This window comes from Cetorhinus maximus, chromosome 15, assembly GCF_964194155.1.
Source record: "Cetorhinus maximus chromosome 15, sCetMax3.hap1.1, whole genome shotgun sequence".
NCBI classification, from domain to species: Eukaryota; Metazoa; Chordata; class Chondrichthyes; order Lamniformes; family Cetorhinidae; genus Cetorhinus; species Cetorhinus maximus.
The window spans coordinates 86,469,171-86,490,919 of NC_135893.1; the positions used below are offsets into that span (position 1 = coordinate 86,469,171).

Here is a 21,749-nt window from a genome sequence, read left to right on the forward strand (position 1 = left end):
GCTACTTTTATTTCTTTTTCACTTCCCCTCTGAACGTTTTATATCTATTCTACTTCTCACTTTTATTATCTACCTGACATCTGTTCATACACACCATTTTTGCACTTTATCACACTCGCTAACTCTTTCCCCATCTAGGAAGCTTTGGCTTTGTTTGACCTACCTTTCCCCCTTGTGGGAATGTACCTTGACTGTACCCAAACTATCTCCACTTTAAATGCAGCTCATTGTTCCATTACAGTTTTGCCTGCCAATCTTTGATTCCAATTTACTTGGACTAAATCCATTCTCACACTATTGAAGTTTGTCCCCTTCAATTTTTTTTAGACTCTGGATTGCTCCTTGTCCTTTTCCACAGCTAATCTAATCCTTATGATACTATGATCACTGTTCCCTAAATGTTCCCCTCCTGATACTTAATCCACTCTTCCCACATCATTCTCCAGAACCCAATCTAGCATTGCCTCCTTCATTGTTGAACTGGAAACACACTGATATAGGAAATTCTCCTAAACACGCTTTAGAAACTCTTTCCCCTCTACGTCCTTCACACTATCTCTATCCCAGTCTATATTATGATAACTAAAGTCCTCTATTATAACTACTCTATAATTCTTGCATCTCTCTGTAATTCCCGTGCAAATTTGTACCTTCATTTCTTTCGTACTATTGGTGGCCAGTAGAATACACCCAGCAGTGTAATGGTACCTCAGTTGTTTCTTAGCTCGAACCAAGTAGATACTGACTTAGTAGGCAATCTTTACTTGGGTAAATGGACCATTTGGGGATTGACCCTTTTCAAACAGATCGTTAACCTATTTCATTGAACTCCCAGGATTAAAGGAGTAAAATCGCAATCAGTTCCAAGTCATTCAATGATGATGCAACTGGAGGTGAGCGTCGAATGGAGGTGAAGCTATAATGAATGACGAGGCATTGGTTCTGCTAAGAGCTCGGGCGGAGGCATTCGCGTGTTTTCTCGCCCTGCTCCTTGACTGTTCGGATGCTGCAACACGACTGATGTGGAAACGTACACAGGGGCGGAGCTTGAACTATCCGGATCTCGCTCATTCCTTGGAGGCCAGCTGACGCAAAATCTTTTCCCACCAATAAATAGGCGCGGATGAAGGCGCCAAGAGCATTAATCGGCTTTGGAGTCTGACTGCATCGCCAATTGCAACCTTCTCCCATCGCGGCTCCTTCATTCCAACAGCCGGGTGGGATAGCTGGGTCACTCTGAATTACTTTCCGCAGTCACCATCGCCGTCATGTTGCTTCTGCTGGCTGCCAGTGTCTTTTTCGTTACCGGCATGAGCTCCACGGCACCGGGCCAGGACTCAAAGGCCACTCGGTTCGTCTGCACCTCCATACCGTTAGATGCAGACCCTACGTGCCCGGTCCCACCCGTGCCCATTCAGGTTAACACGCCCCATGAGCAGGACCTCCGCGCCACGGTGATGCACATGAGGGAGACCATCCTGCAGCAGAAGGAGACGATGGGCAACCAAAAGGAGACCATCAAAGAACTGACCAGCAAGCTGACCAGGTGTGAGAGCGCCCAACTGGAAGCCAAGTACAAGGGTAGCCGAAGGAAACAATACGACAAAGCGAATGGCAAAGACACTATGGGCGACCTCCCCCGCGACCATAGCGAAGTGGTCGATCACCTGGGTCGAACTATACAAGCGTTGAAGGATAGACTCGGGAGCCTGGAGGTAAGAGAAACAACTTCAAGTCCACAGGTAAAGATATGTGAGAGTTGACAGCCCACACCTCTTACCGTTCTGTTATATTCTTTTCCTCTTGCCGAGATCTCTGTAAATGTCCCGATGTGCTACAGCTCCTTTCAGAGTGGCGATAATGATATTAGGCTCTTAGAGCCAGCTGAAGGTCGGAGTGTGCATTATAGATTTCGAGTCAGGCTGTGTGAGATTTAGTATTGCAGCGGAAATGATAATCCCCTACATTTGTGATTACGACGCAATTGGATCGTTTTCCCCTCAGGCTTGAACATTGATTCATTCAGGCAGTCGCTCGCGCGATTGTTGCACTAAAGCGGTCCAGGGCACTGAACTGTCCTCGGTGCTGAACTGACCAAAGCCGCCCAGAGGCAATGACCGGAGCTGTCCTTGGTGCTGAAACTCCAGACTTGTGAACGAAACTCCCGGCTGCTCTACAACGCTCATCTTGTTTGAAAATAATTGTTGCTATCACTGTCCGCCAGCAGCCCACATTGTGCCGGAATTGGAGTGCTGAGGGTAGCACTCAATTTTCACCGAGCCCTGTAGCATATATTGGACAATAACCAGCCTGAACTTGATAATGGTTAGTTCAAGTATAATTTCTGTGTTAGGATGCAAAATGTTGTTTTCAATGAAAGCAGTTTGGCTTTGTGAACAGGGCGAAAACAAGAAAGGGAAACACAGATAAGAGTGTTCCTCTTTCAGTGAGAGGGAATCTTTTGGCCACACCAACTTCTTGGCTGATAAAAGATGTCGGCGCTGTTTGAGGCACTTTCAGAGGCACGGGTCATCTTTGCCAGTGACACAGTTGGAACTGAGTATTAACAGCGATATATTCTGACCAAAAAAGTAGCATCAGTTGATGTCTCATTAAAGCTCGACAGATGCTCACTCTTTGTTCTGCATCTTCATTGGAAATCACTGATAATAATTTAATTTCCAAATCGCTGGCTCTGTTTTCATAGAATCATAGAATCTTAAATCACAGAAGGAAGCCATTTGGCCCACGGTGCCTGTGCTGGCTCTTTGAAAGAGCTATCCAATTAATCACAGTCATCAGTCCGTTCCCCATAGTCCTGCAAAATTTCTCCCCTTCAGGTATTTATCCGATTCCCTTTTGAAAGTTACTATTGAATTTGTATCCAGCATCCTTTCAGGCAGCGCACTCCAAACATTAGGTAAATGTTTTGCCTTGATATTGTCGTAACTAATGCACCAAACAATAGAACAAGACTATTTGCAACACAACAAGCACTCCTGCCAGTATATCATGAAACAAAGACCTATCATTAGACAAGTAGTTTGAGATTAATTCATTATCATTAGTAGAACTACTCACTTATGGCATTTAGTTCACTGCAATAATTGCCACGATAATCAAACGAGCAGTATTGGTTTGAAGAGGAAGGGTGAATTAAAGACATCTGCATTTTTAATTTACTAAGAATCAGTTATGTGAGTGCATATCAATTCAAGAGTACCCAGAGGTGGTAGTACTGGAATGGGGGCGGGAGGTGGTGGTGGTAGTGGTAGTGAAATATATCATTTGTATTCAACTAGTAAATGGAAGAGTGTGGTTGATTAGGAACCAAAGAGGGGATTTACACATGGAGGCAGGGGGCATGGCTGAGGCACTAGATGAGTACCTTGCATTTGTCTTTACCAAGGAAGAAGATGCTGTGCTGGCTATGGTGAAAGAGGAGGTAATTCAGATGCTTGCAGGTTTTAAAATTGATAAGGAGGTATTAGATAGGCTGCCTGTACTTAAAGTTGATAAGGCACCAGAACAGAATGAGATGCATCCCAAGAATACTAAGGAAAGTGAGAGTGGAAATTGTGGAGGCACTAGTCATAATTTTTCAATCTTCCTTAGATTCATGGATGGTGCCAAAGGTCTGTAGAATTGCAAATGTTAGACCCTTGTTCAAAAAAGATAAGGCCAGCAACTACAGGCCAGTCAGTTTAACCTCAATGGCAGGGAAGCTTCTAGAAAGATGCTTTGGGACAAAATTAATAGTCACTTGGACAAATGCAGCTTAATTAAGGAAAGGCAGCGTAGAGTTGCTAAAGGCAAATCATGGTTAACTAACTTGCTTGAATTTTTTGATGAGGTAACAGAACGGGTTGATAAGGGTAATGTGGTTGATATGGTGCACATGCACTTCCAAAGGACATTTGATAAAGTGCCACACAACAGACTTCTGGGCAAAGTTAGAGCTCATGGAATAAATGGGACAGTAGCAACATGGATAAAAATTGGCTAATTTACAGGAAATGTTGTTTTTCAGACTGGAGGAAGGTTTATAGTGGAGTTCCCCAAGAGTCTATGTTAGGATGACTACTCTTCCTGATACATATCAATAACCTAGACCTTGGTGTACAGAGCACAAGTTCAAGATTTTTGAATGGTACAAAACTTGGAAGCATTGTGAACTGTGAGGAAGATAGTGTAGAACTTCAAAAGGGCACAGACAGGTGGCAGAATGGGCAGACAGGTGGCAGAAAAAATTTAATGCAGAGAAGTGTGAAGTCATTAATTTTGGTAGGAAGAATATGGAGAGACAATGTAAAATAAAGTGTACAATTCTAAAAGGAGTGCAGGAGCAGAAGGACCTGGGTGTATATGTGCATAAATTATTGAAGGTGGCAGGACAGGTTGAGAGCAGCTAATAAAGCATACAGCTTACTGGGCTTTACCAATAGAGGCATAGAGTACCAAAGCAAGGAAGTTAAGTTAAATGTGTATAAAATTCTTGTTCTGCCTCAACTGGCGTATTGCATCCAGTTCTGGGCACCACACTTTAGAAAGAATGGATAGCAGCAGTCCAAGAAGGCAGCTCACCACCACCTTCCCAAGGGAAGTTAGGGATGGGCAATAAATGCTGGCCTAGCCAGCTATGCTCACATATCATGAACAGATACAAAAGACATTACAGAGGGTTAGAAACGATTCATGAAAATGGTCCCAGAGATGAGGAAATTCAGTTACATCGATATATTGGATAAGTTGGGACTGTTCTCCTTGAAGAGAAAGTTCAGAGGAGATTTGATACAGGTATTCAAAATCATGAGGGGTCTGGACAAAGTAGAAAGACAGAAATTGTTCCAATTGGTGGAAGCATCAAGAAACAGATCAAAGGTAATTGGCAAAAGAAGCAATTGTGACACAAGGAAAAACTTTTTTATGCAGCAAGTGGTTAGGATCTGAAACGCACTGCCTGAGAGTGTGATGGAGGCAAGGTCAATTGTGGAGGTTCAAGAGGAAATTGGATAATAATCTGTAAAGGAAGAACGTGCAGGGCTATGGGAAGAAGGCAGGGGAGCGGTACTAGGCGAATTGTTCCTTCATGGAGCCAGCACAGACATGATGGGCCAAATGGTCTTTTTCTGTGCAGTAACAATTCTATGATTCTATGAACTAGGAAATCAATATTTCTGAATTGTTGAAGTATGTGAATTGAATCAATGGGCTTTGCTTTTTTTTGGCTAGAATGGAGTATAATTAAAATAGCTAAATAGAAAAAAAACCTGTTTTACTCTACAAAGTTAAAGAAGCGTTCTGTTGTCAAACAACTGGAATTATTTAATATTTTATCTGTTTTATGCTATCAGTTATTGTTATTATAATGTTTCAGTTCCTCTGGTTCTAACTTGGAAGGATTATTGATTCTGAATCTATTGGGCTCTCATGACACTTGCTGTTGATGCCACACTACTCCAGATCAATCTGTGTATTTTCACTAAACTTAATCCAGTACCTCACAGCACAAGGCTTTGTAATAAATCCGAGCATTATCCCAATCAAGTCAATACAAAAAATATTCACACTTGGTCAAACTGAGGTACATATAGATTATAATTGAACTTAGTTATTTGGCCTTTGCTTTTTGTTTAAAGGTTCAGATGGTCATACTCAGGCTTGACAAGGCCTCAAATAGAACATTACAGTATATTAGAAGGTATAGTAAAGAAGTCACAGCCTGTTTAATTAGTTGTGATAGGCATATTTCCCAATGAATCAATTAATTTGTGTGATACTGGGACTAGTAGCAACCCTTGTTGTACGTAATTGAATTTTTGTGTAGCAATAACATTTGTTCCATTCAGTTTTGTGTGAAATGAGATGTGGCTGATTGTAATCAGGGCCAATGCTTAGACATATAGTCTCCAAATCCATTATATCAGTTTTATTTCATGGTTGGATATAGAAAGCAATTTTAGAAGAATGCAGTGCAGTCTTAACCTATTAGTATAATTACTCATTTTTAATCCAATAGACCCTGTCCTGCATTGTATTTTAATTTGAGAATGACAATTCTGACGATTATTTTGTTCTGTATAAACATATTGAACATGGCATCATCAAGAAAATTGGACTTTTAAATTAAACTCTTTGCATAGACGCCTTTCTGACATGAATCTAATGTTCATTCATAATTTCTTAAATAGATGTGACAATATTTTCTTGATTTAACTGAATTTAAATGACTTCTCCAACTTTAATTTTACACCAGCTATGTTACATAAAATAGGAATTAGTTTTTTCTTTTTATCTTGATGGTGTTTTATATAATGTTACTTGTGGCATTTATAATGTGCTTTATGTATATTACATGGTATATGTAGTCTGTTCAGTATTATAGTGGTGTATTAAGTAATGCTATGTATCATTCCATTTAACTTAATTTCTATATGATTACACCTGTGAAATTTGACAATATGCAAATATCCTGAAAATATTACTTTTTCACAAAAACCTAAACAAAATCACGTGATAAAATTATTTTCAAGATGTACAGTTTCAACATTAAACAAAATTATAGACATTACTTTGCAATGTTCACATAATTTATGCACCAAGTGCTCCCAAATCTAATCTAGAATAGATTAATTTATTCGATTTTAAAACTGTGCTTGGTCCACATCACCTCTGCAACACCTTTCACTGCATGAGATTCACTTCATTAAGGGCAGTCTTGCACACTGGGCAGTGTTGTGATTAACCAAACGTTTTATGTGGAAAAATCTGAAAGCCAAATGATAGATAATAATTTCACTTCAACGGGCATTCTATTAATGTTATAATCCAATAAGGGAGGGTATGGCTTAACCACTCATATCCTTTCAACTAATGCTATAGGTTTGAACTTAGTTAATATTAGCAAACCAAAGCTTAGCTTGTCCATATCAAAATGTCTTTGCCCAGTGATTTAATTAATTTTAAACTGTGAATGCCTCCATGAAAATATCAGGCAATATAGTTTCATTAAGTTGTGTTTTTTGTGTATTTGTGTTCTAAAATCAGATTTTGTAATTTTAAGCCCTTTGGCAATTAGAGACTGACAGAAAATTAATAGTTAATAGAGCAAAAGCATTGAACCTGTCTTTGTTCCTCAATGTGAATCTGTGCTACAAAAGCTGGTGTCTGGCAATTAGCAACAACAGGGGTGGGAGAATAACTGGAGTCAGTAATGGAACATATGAACTCTTAACAACAACATTCCAAAGGGACAGATCACTAAAGTGAAAAATAGAATATCATGTGTTATTACATGAGGCAGTCTGTTCAACACACTCCCAGCCTGCTGTTATTCTCGGTGCAATACATTTCCCAACCTTTGCGCTGTCAACAAGATCAGTGATTTTCAAGGAATTATAAGTGGATGACCATCTGCAAAATATTGATAGCCTTCCAGGAATCTTCTGCAAATATTGATATATTCTGGGTATCCTAAATTTCAAAAGTGTTAACTATCTAGAGGAAAACAATGCTGATGTAGTAAATGATTTTTTTTAACATTATTATATTTCAGCAATAGAAATAACCCATTACTAAGCCAATAAATAGATAAATCTGATGACTTCACAGACCACTCTCAGAATAATAACTTCAGTTTGAAAATTTATGAACTAGATGATAATAAAAATATAGAACATATCAATGTGTATTAGGTTAATGAATAAACCTATGCTTCAAAGCTTATTGTCCATGGTTCAATTCTTAGTACTTATGGTCTGTGTTTTATTTTGCAACAGCAGCAGACACGCCCCAATCTTTCCAACCATGCTTTCCCCAGTGACCTCCGTGAACAGCTTCAGAGAAAGCTCGGGGATTTGGAAAGTCAACTGTTAAACAAAGTCTCTGAGCTCGAGGATGAGAAATATATTCTTCTGAACGAGACTGCAGCCCATCGTTACAAGACAGAGTCTGCTCTCAATGCGTTGCATGAAAGGGTCACTGAATTAGAGAAAGGTATTGACTGAGCAAAGTTGTTGGAATATCCACCATGAATCAATGACTTTTGGTTATTTTAGAATAATGTTTATTTAGATTATTTAAACTGAAAATGCATTCTACCTAATATGGTTAATAGGAGAATTGCCCTTCTGGGTTTTATTTTTATCTTGTTCAACCAGTTATTGATTTACACTAAAACTAGAAATCCCAATGTACAAATTGTGCTAGTGCACAGTACTAACGAACCAAACATCTGAAATCTGTTGGAGTGTTCCAAGTTTTAATTATCAACTATTATTCACATATTAATTATGGCATGGAGGTAGTCTTGAAATTCATACACATAGACTAAAAGCTTGAATGGAATGTTGTGTGTCGCAATATACTTGCAGTTTTGGCTCAGTGCCTAGTACCCTTGGATCTTGTGGGTTCAAGTTCCACTTTAGTGCCTTGAGCACATAATCTAGACTTTCCCTCAATATTGCATTGGAGTGTGTGTTTCATTGTTGGAGATATCATCTTTTAGGTGAAACATTAAACTAAGGCCCACTCTGCCACTTAAGTGGACATAAAGATCCTATAGCACTATTTTGAAGAAGAACAGGCGAGTTGTCCCTGGATTCCTGACCAATATTTGCCCCTGAATCAACATCACACAAGTAGATCATCTGGTCATTATCACATTGCTGTTTGTGGGAGCTTGCTGTGTGTAATTTGACTGCTGCCTTTTCTACATTACATCAGTAACTACACTTCAAAAGTATTTCATTAACAGCAAAATGCTTTGGGACACCCTGAGGTTGTGAAAGGGACTGTATAAATGTAGGTTCTTTCTTTACAATGCCCACTGGAAGCACATGTGCCACTAATTGCAAAGCCTTTGATTGCAGAGTAATTCCAATGGCTTCAATGCAATGAGTTAATGTCCCTCTGTTCTCAGTAACATTATACAGACCTGACCCTGAAGAATATAATCAGCAAGCAAAATAGCTAGGTACAAAAAAGATGATTCTTTGAATAAAGGCATCATTTGTCCATGAACAAATTTAATTTAAAATTATAAATATTCTGTAAATAATTACTCAGAAATGCTACTTTGAGGTTACAGGGTCTGTACAAAATGTCCTACTTCATTTGTATCTGACAAATAAATAGCTTATTATTTAATCATTAATTTTTTTGGTCCCCAATAGAGAGCAGTGGCTTTAAGTCGCCTGATGATTTCAAGGTGTCGCTACCTTTGCGAACTAATTACCTGTTTGCCAGGATAAAGAAGAGTCTCCCTGAAATGTATGCCTTCACTGTGTGCATGTGGATTCGGTCCAGGGCATCGTCTGGTATTGGAACACCCTTCTCTTATGCTGTGCCCGGACAAGCTAATGAAATTGTGCTCATTGAATGGGGAAAAAATCCAATTGAATTACTTATTAATGACAAGGTATGTATCACTGATTAATGATCCATATGGCACACAGGAATAACTGATCATATTATCGATTAAACATTTACTTGCGTCAAAATATATTTAAGTGATATTAACTTTTTTAGTCAAACATTTCATTGCCAACTTGAAACATGGGCCATTTTAAGAATGAATTTTTTTTTCATTTTTGTAAGCTTATGGAATAGATTGTTAACAGGAAGAGAGAATTCCAACTGCAGCCGTTGGCTCCTAAACCCTTCTGCTTTGCTATATCACTTTTCCCCCACCTTCAAAGCTTCCTCAAAATCTTTACCTTGCACCTAACACTGACTCCCCTAACTCTGAATCCCTCTTTTGTAAAGCCGATTGAGAATTCTGCTAGGTTAAGGACACTAAGTAAGTTATCATGGACGTCTTGATTTTGCAGGTGATGAGTTGGAAGTGGGATGAAGATTGTTGTGCAGCCTTTCTTGCAGAAGAGCTGGATTGGTTGATTGTTGTTCTTTTTGCCTCATGCTTTTACCCTTAAAACATTGCTATCAGACTTCAAACCTGTGCTAAATATGTGCAAATTCTTCAGTTCTGTCACCTTAGATTTTTTTTATGACTATATTATTTGGACCATTTTTGCCCTTTGTCCTCTGTATGTGGTAACTGTTAGTGAGTTGTCAGCCTCAGCTGCCTTGCCAAAGTGATCATACTTTATAGTTTGGAAAACCAAAGCCATTGTTTTTAGTCTTTGCCACAAACTCTGTTCCTTAGCTACCAACTCTATCCCACATCCTGGCCATTATCTGAGGATCAGAAAGACCATTCACAACCTTGGCATCTCATATGACCTTCAGTGAGCTTCCGACCTCATATCCACTCCATCACCAAGACTGCCTAATTCCACCTCTGTGGAACTGGCTCCACCCTGGCATCAACTGGTTCCACCCTATTCTTAGCTCAGCTGCTGCTGAAGCTCTCATCCATGCCTTTGTAACTGGACTAGTCAATTCTAACGCTCTCCTGGCTGGCCTCCCACCTTTTGCTTTCTGTAAACTTGACGTCGCAATCGCCCAGCATCCTGTGTTTGCTGACCTACACTGGCTTCCAGTTCGGCAACATTTGAATTTACAATTCTCATCCATGTTTCCAATATTTCCAAATCCTCGCACTTTTCTATCTCTATAACATCCTCCAGCCCCACAACCCGTTGAGATCTCTTGCTCGTCCAATTCTGGCCTCTTGAACATATCCAATCTTCTCACCCTAAAGCTCTCTGCCTCTCCAAATCTCTCCCCTCCCCCTTTTAAGATGCACCTTTAACCCCAATCTCTTTGACCAAGCTTTTGGTCACCTGTACTAATATATTCTTAAATGACTTGATGTCAAATTTGGTTTGATGGTGTCCCTGTGAAATGCCTCAGGCCTTTTGCAATGTTAGTGGTGCTGTATAACTGCAGATTGTTGCTTTTGTTGATGTTTTCAATGTCTGAAACAGGCTATGAGTGCTTGAGTGCTAAGGTTACTTGATAATGGGAGGGTAACATCATGACAGTAATCAGGAAATTAGCTTGTTGAGAAAGCCCCAGCTCCTTGCCTACTTGGGTCATTGTTAAAATGGCAGTGAGGTCCCCATGAGATCACTGGGAAGCCACTGACTTGGGTGTCTTTGTTGCCTTAGCTTAACATGCCAGTCAATGGGATTGGCCCAGAAAGACTCCCAAATCCAAATGAACAGCATTCTGTTCCCATCCACAGTTTCTGCCATATCAGGGTGTTTAAAATTCCCCACATATGGGGAAGCAGTGGCGTAGTGGTATTGTCACTGGACTAGTAATCCAGAGACCCAGGGTAATGCTCTGGGGACCCGGGTTCAAAACTCACCATGATGGTGGAATTTGAATTCAATAAAGTATCTGGAATTAAAAGCCTAATGAAGACCATATTACCATGTCGTTTGTCGTAAAACAAAACATCTGGGTCACTCATACCCTTTAGGGAAGGAAACCTGCTATCCTCATGTTCCAGGCACCACCATCACCATCCCTGGGTGTGTCCTGTCCCACCAGCAGGACAGACCTAGCAGAGGTGGTAGTACAGTGATATACAGTCAGGAGGGTGTTCCCCTGGGAGTCCTCAACATCCAGTCAAGACCACATGATGTCACATGGCACCAGATCAAACATGGGCAAGGAAATCTCCTGCTGCTTACCACGTACTGTCCCCCTTCAGCTGATGAATCAGTACTCCTCCATGTTGAACATCACTTGGAGGAAGTACTAAGGGTGGCAAGGATGCAGAATGTACTCTGGGTGGGGAACTTCAATGTCCATCACCAAGAGTGGCTTGGTAGCACCACTACTGACTGAGCTGGCTGAGTCCTAAAGGACATAGCTACTAGACTGGGTCTGCAGCAGGTGGTGAGGGAAGCAACAAGAGAGAAAAACATACTTGACCTCATTCTCACCAGTCTGCCTGCAGCAGATGCATCTGTCCATGACAATATCAGTAGAAGTGACCACCACACAGTCCTTGCAGAGACAAAGTCCCGTCTTCACATTAAGGATACCTTCCATCGTGTTGTGTGGCACTACCGCCGTGCTAATTGGGATAGATTTCAAACAGACCTAGCAGCTCCAGACTAGACAACCATGAGTGCTGAGGGCCATCAGCAGCAGCAGCAGAATTGTGCTCAGCCACAATCTGTAACCTCATGGCCTGGCATATCCCCCACTCCATCATTACCACCAAGCCAGGGGATCAACCCTGATTCAATGAAGAGTGCAGAGGGTATGCCAGAAGCCACACCAGGCATACCTAAAAATAAGGTGTCAAGCTGGTGAAGCTATAACACAGGACTACTTGCATGCCAAACAGCATAAGCAGCAAGCGATAGAGAGAGCTAAGTGAATCCGCAACCAACGGATCAGATCTAAGCTTTGCAGTCCTGCCACATCTAATCGTGGATGGTGGTGGACAATTAAACAACTCTGGAAAGTTAGGCTTCACAAATAGCCCCATCCTCAATGATGGAGGAGCCCAGCACATCAGTACAAAAGATAAGGCTGAAGCATTTGCAACAATCTTCAGCCAGAAGTGCCGAGTGGATGATCCATCTCAGCCTCCTTCAGAGGTCCCCAGCATCACAGATGCCAGTCTTCAGCCAATTCGATTCACTCCATGTGATATCAAGAAATGGCTGAAAGCATTGGATACTGCAAAAGCGATGGGCCCTAACAATATTCTGGCAAAAGTATTGAAGGCTTGTGCTCCAGACTTTGCCGTGCCCCTAGCCAAGCTGTTCCAGTACAGCTACAGCACTGGCATCTACCCGGCTATGTGGAAAATTGCCCAGGTATGCCCTGTACACAAAAAGCAGGACAAATGCAACCCGGCCAATTAACGCCCCATCAGCTGACTCTCAATCATCAATAAAGTGATGGAAGGGGTCATCAAGACTGCTATCACGTGGCACTTGCTTGGCAATAACCTACTCACTGATGCTCAGTTTGGGTTCCACAAGGGTCACTCAGCTCCTGACCTCATTGCAGCCTTGATTCAAACATGGACAAAAGAGCTGAACTCAAGAGGTGAGGTGAGAGTGACTGCCCTTGACATCAAGGCAGCATTTGACCGAGTGTGGCATCCGGGATCCCTAGCAAAACTGGAGTCAATGGGAATCAGGGGAAAACTCTCCGCTGGTTGGACTCATATCTAGCAGTAGCACAAAGGAAGTTGGTTGTGGTTGTTGGAGGTCAATCACCTCAGTTCCAGGACATCAATGCAGGGGTTGCTCAGGTTAGTGTCCTAGGCCCAACTATCTTCAGCTGCTTCATCAATGACCTTCCTTCCATCATAAGTTCAGAAGTGAGGGTGTTTGCTGATGATGGCACAATGTTCATCACCATTTGCGATTCCTCAGATACTGAAGCAGTCCATGTCCAAATGCAGCAAGACCAGGCTTGGGCTAACAAGTGGCAAGTAACATTCGTGCCACACAAGTGCCAGGCAATGACCATCTCCAACATGCGAGAATCTAACCATCATTCAATTGCATTACCATCACTGAATCCTCACAATCAACATCCTGGGGGCTTACCATTGACCAGAAACTGAACTGGACTAGCCATATAAATACCGTGGCTACAAGAACAGGTCAGAGGCTAGGGATCCTGCGGTGAGTAACTCACCCCCTGACTCCTCAAAGCCTGTCCACCATCTACAAGGCACAGGTGAGGAGTGTGATGGAATACTCTCCGCTTGCCTGGATGAGTGCAGCTCCAACAACACCCAAGAAGCTTGACACCATCCAGGACAAAGCAGCCCGCTTGATTGGCACCACATCCAAAAACATTCACTCCCTCCACCACGGACGCTCAGTAGCAGCAGTGTGTACCATCTGCAAGATGCTCTGCAGGAACTCACCAAGGCTTCTTAGACGCACCTTCCAAACCCACAACCGCTACCATCTAGAAGAACAAGGGCAGCAGACATATGGGAACACCACCACCTGCAATTTTCCCTCCAAGCCACTCACCATCCTAACTTGAAAATATATCGCCTTTTCTTCACTGCTGCTGGGTCAAGATTTGGAACTCCCTCCCTAACAGCACTGTGGGTGTACCTACACCACATGGACTGCAGCGGTTCAAGGAGGTAGCTCACCACCACCTTCTCAAGGGTAATTAGGGATGGGCAATAGATGCTTGCCTAGCCAGCAAAACCCACATCCCATGAATGAATAATAAAACAGTGGACCAGAGGAAACTGCCCCTGTTCTGATTTATCATATTCCCCAAATCCTTAGATGAGTGACTTTTACCTGACAACCACTTCCAGGTGTCCAATATTCTTAGTTCCAATTAGAAAATGTAGAAACCTGCTAACATTTTTCTTCAGAACCATTTTGGCAAAACAACACTAAATATTGTGACTATGCATAAAAACAAACCCTTGTGCGAATCATTGACCTTATCCTAAGTATCTTGTCAACAGGTAGCCCAACTGCCCATGAGTATTAATGATGGCAAGTGGCATCACATTTGCATAACATGGACCACCAGGGATGGCATATGGGAGGCTTATCAAGATGGCCAATTACGTGGCATGGGGGAGAATCTGGCACCTTGGCATCCCATCAAAGCAGGTGGTGACCTGATCCTGGGACAGGAGCAGGTGAGTGTCGCTGTATGTACGTAATAATGGCCTCCACAGTCCATCATACACTTATGATAGGGGTATAAGGTTCAATGGAAATACATAAAAGTTATGCATCATTCTGAAAAAAAGGTTATTTAGTAAAGCTTTTACAAGAGTAAGTGTAGATTTCTTTTGTATAGTAACATTGTGGATTCAGCATATGAGCAATTTGTGACATAACATGTAGTAAGTGCAACATACTTGGAAGGAACAAGTATCTTTGGAACTGTGGCTCCCAAAGCCCTTCACCACTGGTTTTCCTCAACTCATGTCTAGCAAAGGTGGAGTTAAGAGACATATCCTACCCTGAGAAACCCCCTTGACATCGTTGAGGATGTAACATATAAAGCAGATATCATAACTCTCTGGGACATAGTTTATTTGGACTTTCAGAAAACTTATGCAAAAGTTCCACATGAAAGACTTCTAATGAATCCAGGACAAAACATAGGACTAGATGCAAAATGAGTTAAAATATGAAACAGGGTATGGATGACAGTTGAAATTGAGCTAGTATTGAATGGAATCCTGTAGGAGGTCAGTGCTTGAATCCCAGTTGTACTTTTTTTATTCATCATGGAATGTGGCCATTTGTGGTAAATATCTAATTTTTAAATTTATGTTAATAGGCTGGTTATTGAAGCCAAATGTTGGCCAATTCATTGCATAAGAAGGAGGTAATAGGGGCAGAGTTTGCAGCAAAAAAAAAGTTACATTGGCTAGGTAACTGACCAAACAATTGGTAACTGCAACTTAGCATGTTTGTGTATAAAGCATTGCACAATGGTCAAAAATTTTGCATCATTTATGTACATGTAACACTAATGAAATTCAACGTGGAGAGTTTGGAAAGAAGATGGTTATTTGTGGATTTTGTCAACGTCTATAAATAATAAATGGATATGAATGGACATCCATTATATTATTTCACATTAGGGCCATAAGGAAAAAAATGTTAACATTTGAAAGAAAAGTTAGATAATGCACATTAGGAAGAATTTTTTTTACTCAGAGTGATGTCTGTTTTGAATAGTCTCCCAGGCAGGATAGCAGAGAAGAGAAGACGTGAACAACAGTCATATGTTGCTGTAATGGACTAGAGGGGTGAACTTGAATATGAGCAAGAGTAACAAGCAAAGGCAGGCAAATGGAATTGAAATACACATTAGCCATAATCTAACTGAATGATGGAACAGGCTCAAGGGACTGAATGGCCTCCTCCTGTTCCTATGAACTATTAGTGAATTCACACTGCCAAAAGACCCAAGGCACATAGTCTCCCAATTTGGAACTCATAGGCTGCACCACTAAAACAAACCCAAAGACATAGCAATTGGGATTAAATTGGCACTTGTACTGAATGTATTGCAGCAATCATTTGTATGTAAATTTGTTTTCATCTAGGATACAGTCGGAGGGAGGTTCGACGCAACACAGGCGTTTGTTGGAGAACTCAGTCACTTCAATATCTGGGACCGCATTCTCACCTCAGATGACATCAGAAGCATGGCCAACTGTTCTGCCAACCTGGCCGGCAACATCATTCCCTGGATTGACAACAATGTGGTTGTGAATGGTGGAGCAACCAAATTGCCACTGGAGACTTGCCAGGAGCGTTTGGTTAGTTCCTGATCACTGGTCAGGATTCACATAAGTGCCGCTTTCTTTTCGTACAGACAACTTTCTGTGATATAGTTAAACATATATTCTTTTTCCCAGCTGAGTTTGCACTTCGTGGGAGGGACCACTGACTGTGGTATTTTATTTTGTGTCTTTAAAACTTAATATTTCTGTCAGCCATATATCAGTGGGTAGCACGCCCACCTCTGAGTCAGATGGTCATGGGTTCAAGTCCCATACCTGTGAGTTGAACACACAAAATCCAAACTGACATCCCCAGTGCAGACTTGAAGAAATGCTGCACATTAGGAGGCACCATCTTTCAGGAGAGAGATTAAACTGAGGTCCTGTTTGCCTGCTTTAGTGGATGTAAAAGATCCCAGGGCACTATTGGAAGATGAGCAGGGGCAAAACCCCCTGGATCCTGGCAAATATTTATCCCACAACAAACTTCACTGAAAAGTAGGTGATATGGTTATGATCACATTGCTGTTGTGTGATCTTGTTGTGCCGACGTGTTTCCCACATTACAACAGTAACCACACTTCAAAAAGTACTTCATTGGCTGCAAAGCACATCAGGACAGCCTGAGATTGTGACAGGTGCTGTACAAATGTGAGCCCCTTTCTTCCTGATATGCAGAAGTATCTGGGAAGATATTACTGCCCAAAATGTTAATTTTTCAAATGCTCATTGACATGTGTTGTGATGCACTGTTGTCACCATGGCCCAGATTTTAGTCAACGGTGAAGCAATGATGATCGCCACCGATCTCAAAGGAAGTTGCCCACAAAGATCCAGATCAGGTCTGGATTTCTCCTCTCCCAGTGCAAGTTTGAATCTGGCGCCAAGTCAAGGGGGCCTCCCAGTTTCCAGCATCAGTGATGTTGTCAAGCAGCCAATCATGTTGAAGTATTTTCACAGACAGCAAGCCAGGAACTCAAAATGCACTTGTTATCGTTCACTTTTAATTACATTTTTCAGAAAGTGAATTGGGGCATACCCCTGGGATTACGATAGAAGTTAAAATAACATAAGCAATTTTTTAAAAAATTACTTAAAAAATATATGGTGTTTTTTTTAATCATAATGGAGAAACTTAACATTCCACAAGTATAAAATTAATCTCTTAGGGCCAGAGAGGTTTTCCATGAGGAATGATGAATTTAGTAGACCATTTAAACCCCAGTTACACTTCATTCAACAGGGTGTAACTATTTCCATTTTTTCTGCAAGGCAAATAGCAAAAACAGACAAGTTCTCATTGGTTCAGTAACTTCTACCTGATTGCGACCTGTGGGGACTTCAACAGCACAGCCCATGGGGAAGTATAGATCACTGACAGCAACATCTGAACTTTCGCATTTTACTGTGTACGTGTGGATTCCAGAAGCTACTGTCAGTTTTAGAGAAGTAATGATGATGAACATTGACACTTTTGCCATCATTACAACCACAAAATCCTTCCCTTTCTATTCCCACAAAGTATTCCCACTTACACATCACAAAAATTCAGCTGGGGAAAAGAGGAGCTAGAGAGACTTTCCTGCTGTAACATCTTCTCTGTTTTACAGTCACTTTACCTTCTAGTTCAGCCACAGGGCAAACACAGTTCAGTCAGATAAAATAGCACAACTTTTTCACGCCACTGCTTTTATTCTTGATATTTGAGGAAAGACAAGGGGTTTTTTTCTGTTGTATCAGTACAATTTCCTGAATATATCTGATGAAATACAGAGTAAAAGGCAACCAATCATTTTATTTATTGGGATGACAGTTTGTAGACCTCTGTTCATAAGCTTCAACTGGTAGATATTTTTTAATTGTCAATTGAGAATTAGTAGATTTAAATGAGTTTTATTCAAAGTTCGAATGGCTTTATTAAACATTTTGTGCCAAAGGTGCTTTATCCAGATTTCAGATAAAGTAAAGTACTTTGTTTTTTTTTAAAAGATCGGCATGTTTTAAAAGATTGAGACTAGCTTGTCCTCTGTCCTTCAGATGTGACTTGTTATTTTGTCTGTACTGTTGCCAGCTCTTGGCAAACTACCAGCATCTCACCCAAAAGGCCACTTTGCACTGCAACCCCAGCATCTCACCCAAAAGATCATTCTGCACTTGTAAGCCAAGACAATAAGTGATGGTAGGTCATTTGTTTTTGAGGGGCATCGTGCAGACACCCAATCCCATCCTCAAATGCACATTCTCAGCTGGCACCAGAAATCCTGGCTGGTGTTTCTTCATCCCCCCCCCACCCCCCTCGCCCACGTTGCTAAGGCCAATTCTAACATCCCCTGCCTTGTGTGTCACCTGTAAATCCAGCCAGTTTCAGCACCGAAAGCAGTATAGTTTCTGATCTCTACACCCTGACTTTCCTTATTGAGCCTTAAAAGGGGTGTGGGAGCGCAATTGGATAGGACTAGAAAGAGGTAAACAGCGTCAGATGTTTGTGGACTCAATGAGGTTGCAAATTGAATCATTTTCAGGATGGAGGAGTGTAGATGCCAGCCTGCCAGAAGCCAGTGTGAAGTTTAAATGAGCTTCAAAGCAACAACTTCTCCATTGAAAGATCACCGCTGTTGATTAAAGGGGCTGATTGGAATAAAACATGCTTTTGCACCTTCACAAACAGTGCAGAAGGGAAAGTACCTCTTGGTTTTAGGATACAAATACTACCAACCAGTTAAGATGCAGGGGCTTAGAAATAAAAGATTTGGTGACTGGAGCCTGGCAGAGCTGATAGCAACAGAGAGTGAAATAGTTCTTGGGCACGAGCACGAAGCAAGTTGCTAATAATCACCTGGCAGCACGTTTTACAATTCATCAGCAGATAGAAAAGCAAAGTTGGTAAGTTTTGGCAGTATTTCTGTCACAGCTGTTCATTCCTAGTTTTATTCCAATAGGTTTACCTGTACACAACTTGGGATGAGATAAACAGAACATCAAAATATCATTTAACAAGAAATTATAGACAGGGAGTTAAATTTATTCTCCAGTTTTCTCTCCTCTTTTTCTGAAGGCACTGAGATTTGCTGAGAGCACCCAAGTGTCCATTATATGTGAGTCTAGACGCTGGATATTGATAGGCTATTTTGACTTTGTGAGGAGTCACAGCTAAAAACAATCCTGTGCTGGATGATAACCACATGTGCGACCTTCCATTCCTGGTCACTGAGACATGTTAAGGAATGGAAACACTGTCTGGTTTGTCCTCTTTCCTCAACACTGAGATCAATTGTAGCACTTCCATCTGAGATGAGCACGGACTTGTAATTTGCAAAAGATGTAGTATGTATGACCCCGCGACAGTACGTTTACCCACTTCAGGGAGTTCAATTCTTTAATTAACCAATTAGTACCAATCCACACAAGATTAATCTGAGTTGCAAAAAGCAGCTCATGGAATCACAAAGCACAGAGAGAGCTCATTTGGCTCATTGTCCTTCTCCTGGCTCTTCAAACGAGCTACCTAATTAGTGCCAATCGCTTGTTCTTTTCCCATAGCTCTGGAAATTTTTCCTTTTCACGCATTTACCTAATTCTCTTTTGAAACTCACTACTGAATCTACTTCCACCGCCCTTTCAGGTACTGCATTCCAGATCACTACTCGCTGCGTAAAGGAATTTGTTCTCATCTCCCCTCTGGTTCTTTTGATGATCATCTTAAACCTGTGTCCTCAGCTTCCTGACCTTCCTGCCACTGGAAACAGTTTCTCCTTATTAGGGTGTGAATAAGAAATACTAAATTTCCAGGATTTCCTGAATTGTTCAAAGGGCCTAGACTTGATACTTTCACTGCGCCAGGCAGTGTGTTCGCACTGAGTCCCTGTCATGCTGGTTGATGCAATTGTTAAACCAATGTTACATAGGCTGAGAAATGTTTTAACATACTTCAGACAGGAATTTAGTGTGAATTTGTTAACTGATGCACCTGTATTAGTGTCTACCGCATATTATATTTCCCAAAACCTTAAATACATTCACAAAAGAAACAGAGTCATTTTGAAATTTGTGTGATATTGGAAAACGGGTGATAAAATGTCAGTGACCCATTTTATATAGAATCATAGAATCTTACAGTGTAAGAAGGAGGCCATTCAGCCCATCGTGTCTGTGCCAGCTCTTGGAAAGTACTATCCCATTAGTCCTATCCCCCCTGCTCTTTCTCCATAGCCCTGCAAATTTTCTCCCCTTCAAGTATTTATCCAATTCCCTTTTGAAAGTTTTACTTTTGAATCTGCTTCCACTGCCCTTTCAGGCAGAGTGTGCTCCAGATCACACCTCACTGTGAAAACAATTCCTCCTCGTCTCGCCTCAGGTTCCTTTGCCAATTATCTTACAGCTGTGTCCTCTGATTACAAAGCCCCCTGCACTGTCAACAGTTTCTCCTGATATACTTTTGTCAAAGCCCTTCATGATTTTGAGCACCTCTATTGAATATCTCCTGATTTTAATTTCCATTGGAATCAAGGTAAAACAGACAATGGGTTTGCCATCACTCTTTTATAAACAATGGAAAACATCGAGATCTACCCCACCCCCAGAGCGTCTGATTTAATGAGATGAAAAAAGGCACAGTTAAACTGTATGAATCTCAAGTTGAAAGTAGCCAAACTTCATGCTTGCTAAATGGTTTACTCTTTATCTGTATCACATTTTTCTTATTTTAAAACGGCTATTGAAAGAAATATATCTTTCTTCGTCGTGCAAGACTGTGTCATCTTGTCTGTCTTTGTGAAATTGTTTCCTGTGTGCCAGCATTACCGTCTGCATTAAATACTGGCCATCTCTTTAATTGTATGATATTGGAGTTTCATGAAGAATTTTGGTTTTAAGACTCTGTTTGTATTTTGTGATGTTTTTTCATTACATCGACTGTATACATTAATGCCTTTAGCCCTCTTGTTTATTTGATGTTTTTGCATCAAAATGATTGTTATATCTTTTGGAAAAAAAGAGAAACTGAATAAAAATGAAAGCATTATATTAGTATATCACTTACAATCTGGCCTATTTTCATTCTTCTGACTTTGCATGCTGTGCACAGTTCTGGTCTCCATATCACATAAGGGATAAAACAGGCACTGGAGAAAGTGCAAAGAAGATTTACGAGAATGATACCAGAACTGAGAGGTTATAACCTTTAGGGAAGACTGAACAGGTTGGAGTCTTTTCTCTAGAAAAGAGAAGATTGGGGGATGATTTGCTTGAGGTCTGTACAAATATGAAAGGGTTTGACAGGAAGAAACTGTTTCCACTTCAGAATGACATCCAACTGTGTTGTACTATTCTATGATTTTACATGTGATGGGGCAGGGAGACATAAACTAGGGATTATAAATATAAGATAGTCACTAATAAATCCATCAAAAGATTCAAGAGAAACATTTTCCCTAGAAAGCAGTTTGAATGTGGAATTAGGAGCTGTTGAGACAATACCTTAACATCTTTGTCAAGACTAAAGGTAACTGTGAAGATCCAGATTTTTCTGCCTCGTCATTGGCAAAATCTTGCTTAGGACTGCATCAGCTCTGGAAGA

General features: G+C 41.0%; 1 protein-coding gene across 1 annotated transcript; it reads left to right on the top strand.

Annotated features, from left to right (window-relative positions):
* The first annotated feature begins 1,165 nt into the window (after positions 1 to 1,165).
* On the top strand, positions 1,166 to 16,687 carry LOC144691253 (neuronal pentraxin-2-like). The gene is made up of 5 exons (XM_078559300.1): positions 1,166 to 1,715; positions 7,779 to 7,995; positions 9,174 to 9,418; positions 14,387 to 14,566; positions 15,995 to 16,687. The coding sequence occupies exons 1-5, from the start codon at positions 1,269 to 1,271 to the stop codon at positions 16,220 to 16,222; spliced, it is 1,317 nt and encodes a 438-aa protein (XP_078415426.1). The 5' UTR covers positions 1,166 to 1,268; the 3' UTR covers positions 16,223 to 16,687.
* The last annotated feature ends 5,062 nt before the right edge of the window (positions 16,688 to 21,749 follow it).